This window comes from Sapajus apella, unplaced genomic scaffold (genome assembly GCF_009761245.1).
Source record: "Sapajus apella isolate SASKATOON/1434 unplaced genomic scaffold, GSC_monkey_1.0 scaffold81, whole genome shotgun sequence".
Taxonomy (NCBI): domain Eukaryota; kingdom Metazoa; phylum Chordata; class Mammalia; order Primates; family Cebidae; genus Sapajus; species Sapajus apella.
The window spans coordinates 3,805,792-3,819,983 of record NW_022437021.1 but is presented as its reverse complement, the minus strand read 5'-3'; the positions used below and the strand labels follow the sequence as shown (position 1 = coordinate 3,819,983).

The window sequence follows — 14,192 nt, the reverse complement described above, 5'->3', positions numbered from 1 at the left end:
TCCAGATGTACTGGTTTATGTGCATAGAGTTGTTTGTTGTAATCTCTGATGGTAGTTTCTATTTCTGAGGAATTAGTGGTGATCTCCCCTTTATCATTTTTTATTGCATCTATTCAATTACTCTTTTTTTTTTTTTTTATTAGTCTAGATAGCAGTCTACTTTGTTGATCTTTTCAAAAAACCAGCTCCTGGATTTATTGATTTTTTTGAAGGGTTTTTCATGTCTCTATCTCCTTCAGTTCTGCTCTGATCCTAGTTATTTCTTGTTTTCCGCTTGCTTTTGAGTTTTTTTGATCTTGCTCCTCTAACTCTTTCAATTTTGATGATAGGGTGTCGATTTTAGATCTTTCCTTGTTTCACATGTGGGATTTATTGCTATAAATTTCCCTGTAGACACTGCTTTAAATGTGTCACATAGGCTCTGGTACGTTGTGTCTTCATTCTCTTTGGTTTTCAAGAACATTTTTATTTCTGCCTTCATTTCATTGTTTATCCATTCGTCATTCAGGAGCAAGTTGTTCAGTTTCCATGTGACTGTGCGGTTTTGAGTGCTTTTCTTAATCCTGAGTTCTAATTTGATTGCACTGTGGTTTGTTATGATTTCCGTTCTTTTGCATTTGCTAAGTAGTGATTTACTTCCAGTTGTTTGGCCAATTTTGGAGTAAGTGCAGTGTGGTGCTGAGAAGAATGTATAGTCTGTGGATTTGGGGTGGAGTGTCCTGTAAATGTTTATTAGGTCTGCTTGGTCCAAATCTGTGTTCAATTCCTGGATATCCTTGTTGACTTTCTGTCTTGTTGATCTGTCTAATATTGTCAGTGGAGTGTTAAAGTCTCCCACTATTATTGTGTGGGAGTCTAAGTCTCTTTGTAGGTCATTAAGAACTTGCTTTATATATCTGGGTGCTCCTGCATTGGGTGCATATATATTTAGTATAGTTAGCTCTTCTTGTTGCATTTATCCTTTTACCATTATGTAATGCCCTTCCTTGTCTCTTTTGATCTTTGTTGGTTTAAAGTCCGATTTATCAGAGACTAGGATTACCATCCCTGCTTTTTTTTGCTCTCCATTTGCTTGGTAAATCTTCTTTCATCCCTTTATTTTGAGTTTGTGTGAGTCTCTGGATTTGAGATGGGTCTCCTGAATACAGCACACTGATGGGTCTTCACTTTTTATCAAGATTGCCAGTCTGTGTCTTTTGATTGGGGCATTTAGGCCATTTACATTCAACGTTAATATTGTTATGTTTGAATTTGATCCTGCTATTTTGTTACTGGCTGGTTGTTTTGCCCGTTAGTTGACATTGTTTCTTCATTGCATCGTTGTTCTTTACCATTTGGTACATTTTTGCAGTGGCTGATACTGGTTGTTCCATTCCCTTTTTAGTACTTTGAATAGCTCTTGTAAGGCAGGTCTTGTAGTGATGAAATCTCTCAGCAATTGCTTGTCTTTAAAGGATTTTATTTCTCCTTCACTTATGAAACTTAGTTTGGCCGGATATGAAATTCTGGGTTGAAAGTTCTTTTCTTTAAGGATATTGAATATTGGCCCCCACTCCCTTCTAGCTTGTAGGGTTTCTCCTGAGAGATCCTCTATGAGTTTGATGGTCTTTCCTTTTTGGGTGACTCAACCTTTCTCTCTGTCCGCCCTTAGGATTTTTTCCTTCATTTCAACCCTGGTGAATCTGACAGTTATGTGCCTTGGGCTTGCTGTTCTTGAGGAATATCTTTGTGGTGTTCTATTTCCTGGATTTGAATGTTGGCCTGCCTTGTTAGATTGGGAAAGTTCTCTTGGATAATATCTTGGAGATAAACACTTGGAGTGTTTTCCAACTTGGATTCATTCTCCCTATCACATTCAGGTAGGTTGATCAAGCGTAGATTAGGTTTTTTCACATAATCCCATAGCTCTTGGAGGCTTTGTTCATTTTTTTCACTTTTTTCTCTAATTTTGCCTTCTCATTTTGTTTCATTGATTTGATCTTCTATCTCTGATATCCTTTCTTCTGCTTGATTGATTCGGCTGTTGCAACTTGTGTATGGCTCGTGAAGTTCTCGTGCTGTGTTTTTCAGCTCCATCAAGTTGTTTATGTTCTTCTCTAAGCTGGTTATTCTAGTTAGCATTTCATCTAACCTTTTTTCAAGGTTCTTAGTTTCTTTGCATTGGGTTAGAACATGGTCTTTTAGCTCTGAGAAGTTTGTTATTCCCCACCTTCTGAAGCCTACTTCTGTCAATTTGTCAAATTCATTCTCTTTTCTGTTCCCTTGATGGTGAGGAGTTGTGATCCCTGGGAGGAGAAGAGGTGTTGTGTTCTTTGATGGTTTCATCCTTTTTGCGTTTGTTTTTTCCCATATTCATGGATTTATCTCCCTTTGATCTTTGAAGTTGGTGATTTCAGGAGCAGTCTCTTGAGTTGACATTTTTTCTGTTGAGGTTGGAGCTATATATCTTTTTTGGCCTTTAGAGGGCGTTGCTGGGCTCTCTTGGGTTCGGTCAGGTTGTTGGATGGGTGGTCCTTCCTGGAGTTTGTTTGCAGGTGATACTGGCCCCGCCTTCCCAATGGTGTCTCTCCCAGAGCTCCATCTTCCTGGTTGGGGTCAAACTGGTGTATTTGCTGCCAAGTTCTCTAGGGAGGGCTTCAGTTTGAGTTTTGTGGAGGTGGGGCCTGCCAGGCCTTATGGTCTGTTTCCCTGCTTTCAACTCTGCCTCCTCTGTGGGATGGTCCATCCTGCTGGCGTTAGTCCAAACTTCCGCCCAGGTCCCTGTGACAACTTGCCTTGCCTGGAGGGAGCCGCTACTCAGATTTGCATGACTACCCATGGTGCCCCTCAGTCTGGCAGGGCTCTCGTGGACCATGGGTTGCAGGAGGGATGAGGTAAGCACAGGATCTGAATCACAGCACTGAGTGGGTGAAGTCCCCCCTGGACCCTCTGAGCTGGCTGCACATTTCAGATGGGGTCCTACTAGACAAGGACTTTAAAATAACTATATTAAAGCAGTGGTTTGTGAACTTTAGCATGCATCAGAATCACCTGGTAGACATGTTACTAATAAAATGTGGATTGCTGGTCCAGACTCCCAGAGCTTCTGGCTTGGTAGATCTGGGCTGGAGCTTTCTGTTAAGTTTCCAAATGATGATGATGCTGCCAGACATTTTCAAACAAGCAAATGTTGAGAAAAGTGTTTGGCTCCAGCAGACCCGAAATGTTAATGTTTTTAGGTTGAAGGAACTGGTAACAGGTGAAAGCCTGGATTTGTATGAAGAAGTGAAAGCACCAAAAAGGTCAGATAAGATCTTTTTGTTTGTTTGCTTGAAACATACAAAAAAATTGTAAGAACATTCTAAAGAATGCCCATATATAACTTTCACCAAGAGACCCAACTTGTGTTTCTCTGTCTCAGAAATATCTTTTGCATTTATAGCAGAAGGACCCAATCTGAGGTCACATGTTAGATTTAGCTGTCATGCCCCTTCCATGTTTAGTTTAGAAGGCTTTCTCAGCCCTTCTTTGACTTTTATAACCTTGACATTTTTGGAGACTACAGGACAGTTATTTGGCAGAATGTCCCTTCCTTTGAGTTGTGTGTGTGTGTGTGCGCGTGTGCGTGCGCTCTTACAATTAGTTTGAGGTCAAAAATTTTTGAAAAACATATCATACAAGTAAGGCCCATCCAGTAGTACCTGTTTCCAGTTTGTCTTATCACTAGTGATGTTAACTCGAGTAAGATGCCTCTACTGTAAAGTTATCCTTTTGCTTTTTGTGATGAGAAATTATTTGGGGGAAGATGCACTCCCATAAATATCCCCTTTCTTATCTAACATTCGCTCATTAGCTTCAGCTTCTGTTGAGCCAATGTTTCTTACTTGATTTATTGTTTTGTTCTGATGGTTGCCAGTAAGTTACCATATTTTCTAATTCAAATTCTCATTTCTTAACATTTATTGGCATCCTACTGTCATTCACTGGTTTTAACATTTATTTATTTTTCTTGCTTGGATTATTCTTTATTTTTATAATTGTCAGATTATGATTTTTCTAACAGTTATTCCTTCAGCATTTACTAGTTGGTACCACAATCTAGGAAACTCTTCATTTATTTATATTAAGTTGAAGTAATATATAACATATATGAGTATATGCACACACATACATAACACATGCACACACACATGCGTAATCCATTATATAGTCTGTTACTATCATTTATTTTATAGGCATATTGCCCCAAATTGATTATTTAGAGCACTCTTCAAGCTAGCTTTTGTATCTTGCTGACATTTTTTCATCATTCTTTGAGGATTTTCTTATTTCCTCACAGAAATTATTCCAGACTCATTTAGTACCTTTTTGCCTGAGCCCTGGTTCTTTTTACCAGTAGAAACCAGGGTCTGGCTTTAGTTAGCTATCATTGCTATTGGGGTGTCACTGGTTTCAGGCACTTTCAGTGGATAGGCTAGGAAATATGTGCACACATATGTACATACCCCATTAAATCTATATTTATTTTTATTTCTCTCTATGTGTATTTAAACTGTAAGTTCACATAGATATATCCAATTTCAGTCCACTATTGTAGGGCTCATCTCCTTCTCCATCAGCAAGAAGCATGGCTCAATATATTTACCTATTCGCTCAACCTTGTATGTAACCAGTTTCCTGACCCTTCCTCAGTTGCCTTCCTTCTGGCTTTGATGGGTTGCTCCCCAAAACTCACCTCTTTCTGGGCTTTGATCCCTATTGGGACAAATAAGACACAACACAGTATAATCATGTTGAGGAAATCAACGATGGTAGAATAACAACAGAATATCCATTCTGACTCTTGATAGTTTATATTTAGTTTGGTTAGGTCAAAAGCAAAACACTATTGACCTGAGACATCATAATCTGTATTTAATCCAGGAACATCATTCAGAATGAAGGAAGAATTTATGATCATTTTATTATCAGTAACAGTACTGTTTGCTGAGGAGCAATGTTAATTCTGTGGTTAGGATTCTTATTTTGGATGCTTTTAAATAGACTTGATTAAATGGACTTTGCTGTTCGATTATAAGTACTGTAAGGGCATGCTACCAACTTTTTAAATTCTTCCTGGAGCATTTGAAAAATAACCAGGTATTTCCTCTTTGTTAATACACATGGAATTATGTATATTAAGTCAAATTTGTTAATTGTATTACTCTAATCTGTATCCTTACTTGTTTTTGTTTTCTTGATCTGTGCATTCCTGAAGGAGAAGTTTTAATCTTCCAGAAGGATTGTAGTTTTGTCACGTTTTTCTTTCATTTCTAACTGCTTTTGCTTTTTATATTTGGATGCTATATTGATTGATTAGAAAATACTAATAACCACTTTCTGTTCTCCACTTAATTTCCTACATCAGTTAAAACAATACTTACTTTACCGTAAGGCATTTTGCTATGAATTCATTTGCTTGATATTATTATTTGCATTCCTGTATTTATTTTGTTCATATCTGCCTGGTCATTCTTTGACTATCCCTTCATTTTAAATGTTTTTAGATCGCGTTTGTGTCTCCTGCAATGTAAAAGCTTGTTGCTTTTTTTTGAGAGAGGGATGTTATATTTTAATTAGATAAGCTGAACACTTAAAAATTGATTAATTATTGCAGTTTGTTTTGTGAATTAATTGCTCTTATTTTTTGTTCATTTCTTTCATAGATTCTAAATGACTTATATGATAATTAGTAATCATTTGTTGTTTCATTTTCACTTATTTTATTTTTAATATGCAGATGATTCACATTTTTATGAGGTTAGACTATTGATCTTTATTCTTTTGTGAATTCTTTTTTCTATATTTATTCTTAATATATTCTTTCCCAGGTAAAGCTTAGCTAAATATTTATCTGGTAATTTTAAATTGTCATCTAAACTTTAGATTGTTATCTCTAATACCTAGAGTACTGCCTAGAACACTTAAAAGAGACCCAGAAAATATTTTGGCTTTATTGAATTAATTGCTAATATCTAACTTTTAATCTTTTGAAAATATACAAAAATGCTTATTTAATACATTTTATATTTCTTTTGATATATAATATAAAGAGAGGATTTCCACCCCTTCCCTCCACCCAGGCTAGTCAGGTTTTTCTTTTCTTCATTTACTGGATATTCTTTCTCCTCCTCTTCATGTATAATGTCTCTTTGTTGCAAGGTGCAGTGAAAACAAGAAACTTTGAGAGAAGATAGACCTGGAATCAAGGCTTAGTTTTGTTATTCACTGAGCATGTGAACATAGACAACTACCTGACTCCTTAGGAGTTCACATGCTCAGTGAACAACAAAACTAAGCCTTGATTCCAGGTCTGTCTTCCCTCAAAGTTTCTTCTAGGGGGATAATAAATGCCTGCTCAACCAGGCTGTTGTAAGATTAAAGATAATATGTAATTTGTAAAGTTCTTGGCATAATACGTGACACAAAGTGAATATTCAGAAAACAGTTTTTACAGGGTTTATTAGGCCATTATTTATTTATTTTCATATGTATGCACACACTGTTTTTAGTCTATTGATTTCTCTATATTGTTATATTGCTAGCATTAAAAAATAGTTTTTAATATAGGTAGTACCAGTTTTCCAACATTACTCATAACTTCTTCTTTTCAAAGCTTTTTAAAAAAGTGGTAATTACCTCTTATACCAGGTGAATTTTAGAATTAGGAAAGTTTTTGTTGTGATTTTGGTTATAATTTAATGGAAGCTGTATATTAATTTGAAAAAGTTGACATCTTTATACTATTTAGTCACTTATCCAGTCCCCTGACTCTCAATTTATTACAATTTCTTTTCAAATTTATTTTTGTATCTCATTAGAGTTGCTAGTTTTTTCTTATAGGTTTCGTATTTCTTATTAAGGTTATTCCTAATATTATATTTTAATCTCTATTGAAAGTGGCATGTCTTTTTTGATTTTAAGGTACTATGGCAGGTATACATGAAATGTAACTTTTATGCATTATCTTATACATATATACAGTCATTTCATATATTATTCAGTTATTTTTGAATTGCTTATTTTGGGGGTTCTAACCAATCAAACCATGAATAATGATTTTTATCATGTCCAGTATGAAGATATAATTTTTATCTTAACATGTTATGGGTATGTGTGTTTGTGTCTTTTATGTTGGATAGAAATTTATATAACTGTTAAATTATAGTGATGATTGTGACCATTACTATTTTGTATCTGATATTAATGGGTTTGTCTCTGTTATATCTCCCTTAAGGATTTTGGCTGTTGGCCTAAATAGATATTCTTTGTCAAATTAAGAATAATTCCTGTCTCATTTTAATCTGGAACTATAGAGTAAATGGTTCTGATACCTCATTTTCTATATTTTGGATCTGCTTGAATTTTTTTTTCTTTGTCTTACAGGATGTTCAGCTAAAAGTAAAAACCTACTTGCTTGGAACTGATTTGTCTATATTCAAATATGATGATTTCATCTTTGTTTTGGATATAATCAGCAGGTAGTGTTTAAGATCTTGTCTTATTCTTTAGTATGAGTCATTCAACCATGATAATCAAGAAATAATGAACTGGTGAGTTATCATCTGTAACTTCTTTATGGAAATGAAGATAATCATACATTCATAATTTGATGGCTGCTATGTTTTTATGTTAGTGTATTTAAATATTTCTGCCCTCTAGATGTTTGTAAACCTTAATGGATTTGTGATCTTTAGAATTTTTTCACATATCCAAATTTTTGCATTTTTTTTTTTAATCTTTGAAGAAAAGAACCTGCACTTCTTTTTCCTCTATAAGGATGTTGCTGAAATTTACTTAAACTTTTTTTTATCCAACTAGGTTGATGCAAGTTGGAGAAGAATTTTGTGGTAGCAAGTCTGAAGTTTTACAGGAGTCTATTAGAAAACAAAGTGTCAATTATTTCAAGAATTACCATAGGTAAGAACTCTAATAAAATATGAATGGACTTATTTAAGTAATGATAATACTTTTGTCTAATCCTTAATCTTATAGCATTAATTGATTTTAAACAATTACTTTTGAATTTGAATGTGTTGTACATTTTTAAAGATGGTTAAGGGTTTTTTTAAACCAAAATATAATGAAATGTTCTCATTATGTATTCATTGTAAATTTTAATGTATTCTTTGTCTTGAGGGGCTTACTGATTCCTTTATGAGTAAAACGTGATTATTAGATCAAGGTTCCCAGAAAGAATTTAGCCACTGTTCCATGCCTGCATACATATGGGTGTGTGTATAAGGAAGTTAAATCAGTAGAGGCAGTGCTCAGTGAGGGGGTGCTTGAGAGCATCTATCTTTTAGAAGTAATAAGTCTTCTAGAGGAGAGGATATGATATTCAGAATCTTGCTACAAAGCCAAATTTGTATACGGTATTGCCTTGCAAAACAATCACAGCTAATATTTAAAAGGGTGACTACGAATGGTTTTTGGGGAGTGGAGGAAGGTGGGAAAGAATGTTCATAATGCCAGTGTGATTATATGCTTAGAGCAGCAGTAAATTGAGGGAAGAGAAAGCTAACATTAGACTTCTCTTGTTATAAGATAGATCCTAAGTTGTATCCCTTAGATATATTTTGTCCTTTGAGTTGAATTATATCTTACTTTTTATTCTGAACTTTTACTTTTTACAATTAAGTTTTGATATCCATGTTATTTGGTGCCAGAGAGAGTCATGATTTGTAATTCTGCTTTTTCTTCTTTTGTCCATAGTCAACACCTGCTCACAGTCATATATGCCATGTCAAAAGAAAGATGACTGAACACCAAACCATTGATTAATTAATTATTAAATATATTGACTATGAGTTGTCTGTGTTAATTGCAAACAATTAAGTAAATTGTTTGAAAAGGATTTAAATTGAACTATACTAAAGCAGAGCCTTTGAGTTTCATAATTGAGAATGTTTAAAAATTTAAAAATTTAATTGAATAAACCTCATGGAAACAGTGGGAAGGGACCAACAGGAAGCCCTAACACTGCCTTTATTTATAACTTTGTTTTCTGTGAAAACTTAAACCCTAACTAAAACAAAGGGCTGGTTCCTTAAACATTCCTGTATAGAAGTGGGAGGGGCCTGTTAATCATGGATAGGGAATAAAAAGGAAGCACAAAGGAGCAAGAAGCCTCATTTTCCCTGTAGTATGAATCATGCCAAATGTCTCTCTTCCCAGAGATTGCTTTGTATCCAACATGACAACTGGGAGAGCTTTTGGTGTTCCTAGTGTCTAGGATGTGTGTACAATATAGAAAAACTGATCTATTTAGTGGCTTCCATTCTGCATTCTGTTTTACTTATTGTCGAAAGGTGTCTGTCATCTGTAGCAACTAGATATGGAGATTTTGACCATGATGGAAATTCTTCACAGAGTTCACATTAATGAAATTAGAGAATACAGAAATGAATGACTTAAATCTTCCACAAACACTCAACATTTTAAATAACTTCTTTTAGAAACATTTGTAAAACCTATTTCTCATTGATGTGGCTGTGCTATATTATTTAAAGGAAACCTGCGTTGAGTAATAGTAGACTTAGGTTCTTGTCCCATTTTTTGCTGCTTACGAACTGTCTGATATTGGCAAATTTTTAACCTCTCTGGCCAGTGATTCTATGAATTATAAAATGAAGTGGCCAGATTAAAAGGTCTCTCCATTAGTTCTGCACATCATGACCCGTTTTCTTGCAGTATTTTATATTATAAAAATTGGGGCAGGTTAAACAGGAAGGATTTAATTATTACACGGTATTATTCTTTTTCCCTAGTATTTAAAAAAAAGTTTAAGGTAGTTTAGTTTCTATCCTGTCTGAAGTCATTTGTCTCTCTGACAGTTGCCATTGGGAAAATTATAGTGGAAGTCATTTGGTAAAGTTGGTGCAAACCATCAATGTGTTCTAAGGTATATTTGTTTCTTTACAAAACAAAATAAACTTGACGGGAACTTTAGAAATGATGCTAGTGTACATACATTGAAATGACTAAAGTCATTGCATTAGTCAGTGATGAATCTAAATCTGCAAAATCACAAATTAATATCCCCTTTGCCAAATCATACTACATAAATACTGAAAAACTGTATGAAACATGGTGAAATATAGATGAGGTGTTTTTATTTTGCTAATGGAAGTGTTTAAATGTGCATACAGTTTGTTTCAATGTCCTCTCCTGCCAAATAGAGCTCTCGAGAATGAAGACATTCTTGAACCAAATTATTCTGACTTTGAATCCTTTTAAGCTATTGGTTTGAAGTTATAGGCATAATAAAAAGGTAAAAATAGGAGCAGTTTATTTTTGGCAGCACATCTACTTATGACATGTATTAATGTTAGTTGTGGTAGTTGTTTGAAAGTTTGCATTCCACTATCTTTTTCTGGGATAAAACCGTATGAACATGCGAGGGAACACAGTCTCTATTATTGTTTGTTCCTACCTCTCAAAAGTATAAGTTTTATTTTCCCCCATTAAAAAAAAATCCATATACTAAGTTTATACACACCCAAAGAACATTGTTCTGTCACATGTTGGAGAATTTCTAAAAGCACAAATATTCTAATTAAAACCATAGTGACATAAAAATTACAGAGCAATGTATAATTGTCAAAATATTCTGTTTAATAAGTATGTTTTATTTTGTAGTTACTTTAGTAATCAAAGCTTATAAAATATTTTCAAGGATCCTAAGGTTGCATTGACTGGTGTTAGAAGAGAGAAGTCACCTATCTTTTTAGAAGAAAATACAACAAATTAGATGAAATAAACAAATTCCTTATAAAGCCAAACTTAATAACCTTACAAAACAAAATATAGAAAATATGAATAGTCCTGGGTCTTTTGAAGAAATTATATTTGGGCTTCAAAACATTTGCATAAATCTTCAGGCCTGCTGATGTTACTGGTAAATTCTACCAAATATTTAAGGAGAAAACAATACCAACACAACTCTTTTATGGAATAAAGAGGGAATGTTTTATAATTTATTTTATGAGACCAGCATAGCATTGATCCCAAAACAGAACAAGGGGACATAATAAGAAAGGGAAATGACATAGTAGTATCACATAAGAACATAGATGCAGACCGAGCACAGTGGCACATGCCTGTAATCCCAGCACTTTGGGAGGCTGAGGCGGGTGGATCAAGAGGTCAGAAGTTCAACACCAGCCTGGCCAAGATGTTGAAACCCTGCCTGTACTAAAAATACAAAAATTAGCCGGCGCAGTGGCAGACACTTGTAATCCCAGCTACTCAGGAGGCTGAGGCAGGAGAATTGCTTGAACCTGGGCAGAGGTTGCAGTGAGCCGAGATTGCGCCACTGCACTCCAGCCTGGGTGACAGAGTGAGACTCCATCTCAAAAAAAAAAAGAACATAGATGCAAAATCCTAAACAAAATATTGGCAAATTAAATTCAGTGATACCTGAAAAGGATAATATGCTATGAACAGGTAGGATTTATTTCAGGAGAACTGGAGTTGGCTAAACATTAAAAAAAAAAATTAAGAAATTTAATTTATCAATTGACAGAATAGAAGAAAAAATCATAATTATCATTTTAATAGATGTAGAAAATAATTTTGATAATTCTACCCCAGCTTATGATTTTGAGAAATTGTGTTTTTGTGTAATTTTAACTTTCTTTCTAATTGTGTTCTTATATTTAAAATGTGCCCTTTTTCAACCACTTATCAAGTCTGGACTTGTTTTGTTGTTGTTGATGTTTTTTAAATCTAGTCTGACAATTTTTGTGTTTTGATAGAACTGTCTTTCCATTTACATTTAATATATTTATTGGCATAATTCTTAATAGATTTAAACCCATCATATTGCTGTTTTATATCTAAAATGTTAAATATTTTAAAAAATTTTTCTCTTTTTGCTTGTTTTGGATCGATCATATATATTTTTACTTTTTATATTAATTTTTCTGTTAGCTTTTAAAAAATACATTCTTGTAATGGTTACCACCACCATTTCAATATGCATTTATGTTCTACTGTAGTCTAGGTAGCATACTTCCAGAATAACGCAGGAACCAACTTTAACTGCATTTACTTCTCCTATCCTCTTGGTGTTTTGTCATATACTTTTGCTTTATATATTATTGTCTATACATTTTTTATGCCTAGCGTTGACTGTGCTTCTTCAATCTGGGTTATACCTATTATCACTGTATTTGTTTTAAATTACAGTGTAATAAATACCACAAACCAGTCTGTAAGAGACAGGAAACACATTATCCCCTAGGGCCTCCAGAGAGTGGAGCTCTGCTAACATCTTGATTTCAACCCATTGATACTGATTTTCAGGCTGTGGCCTCTACAACTGTGAGAGAATAAATTTCCGCTTGTTTAAGTCACCTTGTTTGTGGTAATTTGTTACAGCAGCCAGAATTACTGAGTCCTATGGTAACTCTTCCTGTTTAACATTTTGAGGAACTGTCACACTTTTTTCCAAAGTCATGATACATTTTTACATTTCTACTAATACTATATGAGGGTTCCAATTTCTGTAAAACCTTGTCAACACCTGTTGTTTGTCTCTGATTATGGCTGGCCTAGTAGGTATGAAGTGGTATCTTATCATGTTTTGGGTTTGCATTTCCCTGATGACTCATAATATTTAGCATCTTTTAAGGTGCTTATTGGCCTTTGTGTATCTTCTTTGCAGAAATATCTGTTCAAAGTTTTCATCCATTTTGAATTGGGTTACTGTTTTTTTATTATTGAGTTGTCAAGTTTTGTAGTTTTAGTTTTTACTTAGGTCTGCGATCCAATTGAGGTAATTTTTATGTGTGGTGAGCTATGCACACAATCACTTTTGGGAATTCTTGGCCATTATGTCTTCAAATACTGTTTTTGCCTCTTCTCTGTCCTCTCCATCCAATTGCCTGCATAATAAATGTTTTTACTATCTCACATATCTCTTATGATCTTTTCTGTTTCTTCCCTTTTTTTCCAACTTTTGCTTCAATTTAGATATTTTATGTTGATCTGTCTTTGAGTTCATGAATGTTATCTTCAGCCATCTCTAGACTGCTGTTTTACAATCCAATCAGTTTTTAATTGGAAGTATATTTTTCAGTTCTCAGATGTCTATTTGATTCTCTTATTGTTTGTTTCTCTTATTGCAGTTATTTGAAATTCTCTTTTCTATCCATTTTATACATATTTTTTTCTGTTTTATTTAACTTTTAGTAATTATCTTAAAGTCCTTGTCCGTTAACTCTAGTATTTGGAGCAATTCCTGTTTTTTAGAGTCATTTATTTATTATCTATTTTGAACCTGTGGATTGAAAAAAATCTAGGTTTTGTTTTTAGCACGGTACTACCAACTTGTGGTTGAAAGAGGAAGAATAGAGCAGGCACTGGCCCTTTGTCAACTGGAAAAAAGGGTTTGTTTTTCTGGGATTGCCTATATAATGTGTTGATTACTCAGGATAGACAGTAAGAACAATAGCATTAAAGAAACAAGAGATCAGTATGGCATAAGTGATTAGTGGAATGTCAAGTATATAGGTGTCTTACCTGCTAATTTAATTTGTAAATGCTGTGTAGGGATAGGCACTTAGCTAAACATTTTCAGAAAGCGATAATTATCTTGCTATTGTGGCTTTACTAGATATGGTTCACTAGATCTGTGACTTTACTAGAGCTGTGCTGTTTAATGTAATGTGTTAGTATTGATGATCTCGTATAATCTGTAAATTTTGTCTTTATGTTTTAGCATTGATATATAATCAGCTGAGGATATTTTAAGTATGTGAGTTGGTGACAAGCTTTTAATTTAGTCCTCTAATAAAATTGTCATTTCCTATGTATTACTTTTGCAATATAGTACAAACATTTAGTTTAGTAAACATTTGAGAGAGTTTTTCTCTCAAGGATGATATTAACTAAAGTAAACATTTCAGTTTACTGCATTAATACGAATGGGTTCTCAAAGTTGATTATGATCATGATGATAATCCTATAATTATTTGTGTCATACGTTATTTCCTCAATTCTTGTGTGCAGTGTACTTTTCTTCTCACTTTTTGGAGTGTTCATTTTCTTTTTTTAAGAACACGGCTTGATGAACTGAGAATGTTCCTAGAGAATGAGACTTGGGAACTTTGTCCTGTTAAGTCAAATTTCAGCATCTTGCAACTTCATGTAAGTATCTCTTAAGAACA

General features: G+C 34.0%; 1 protein-coding gene across 1 annotated transcript in view; it reads left to right on the top strand.

The window, feature by feature from the left end:
* VPS50 (VPS50 subunit of EARP/GARPII complex) overlaps positions 1-14,192 on the top strand; it is a 127,797-nt gene that overhangs the window by 69,968 nt on the left and 43,637 nt on the right. The window contains exons 15-17 of the mRNA XM_032252955.1: positions 7,405-7,499; positions 7,840-7,938; positions 14,082-14,172. Of these exons, the coding sequence (XP_032108846.1) occupies positions 7,405-7,499; positions 7,840-7,938; positions 14,082-14,172 (285 nt within the window). The remainder of the gene's footprint in view (positions 1-7,404; positions 7,500-7,839; positions 7,939-14,081; positions 14,173-14,192) is intronic.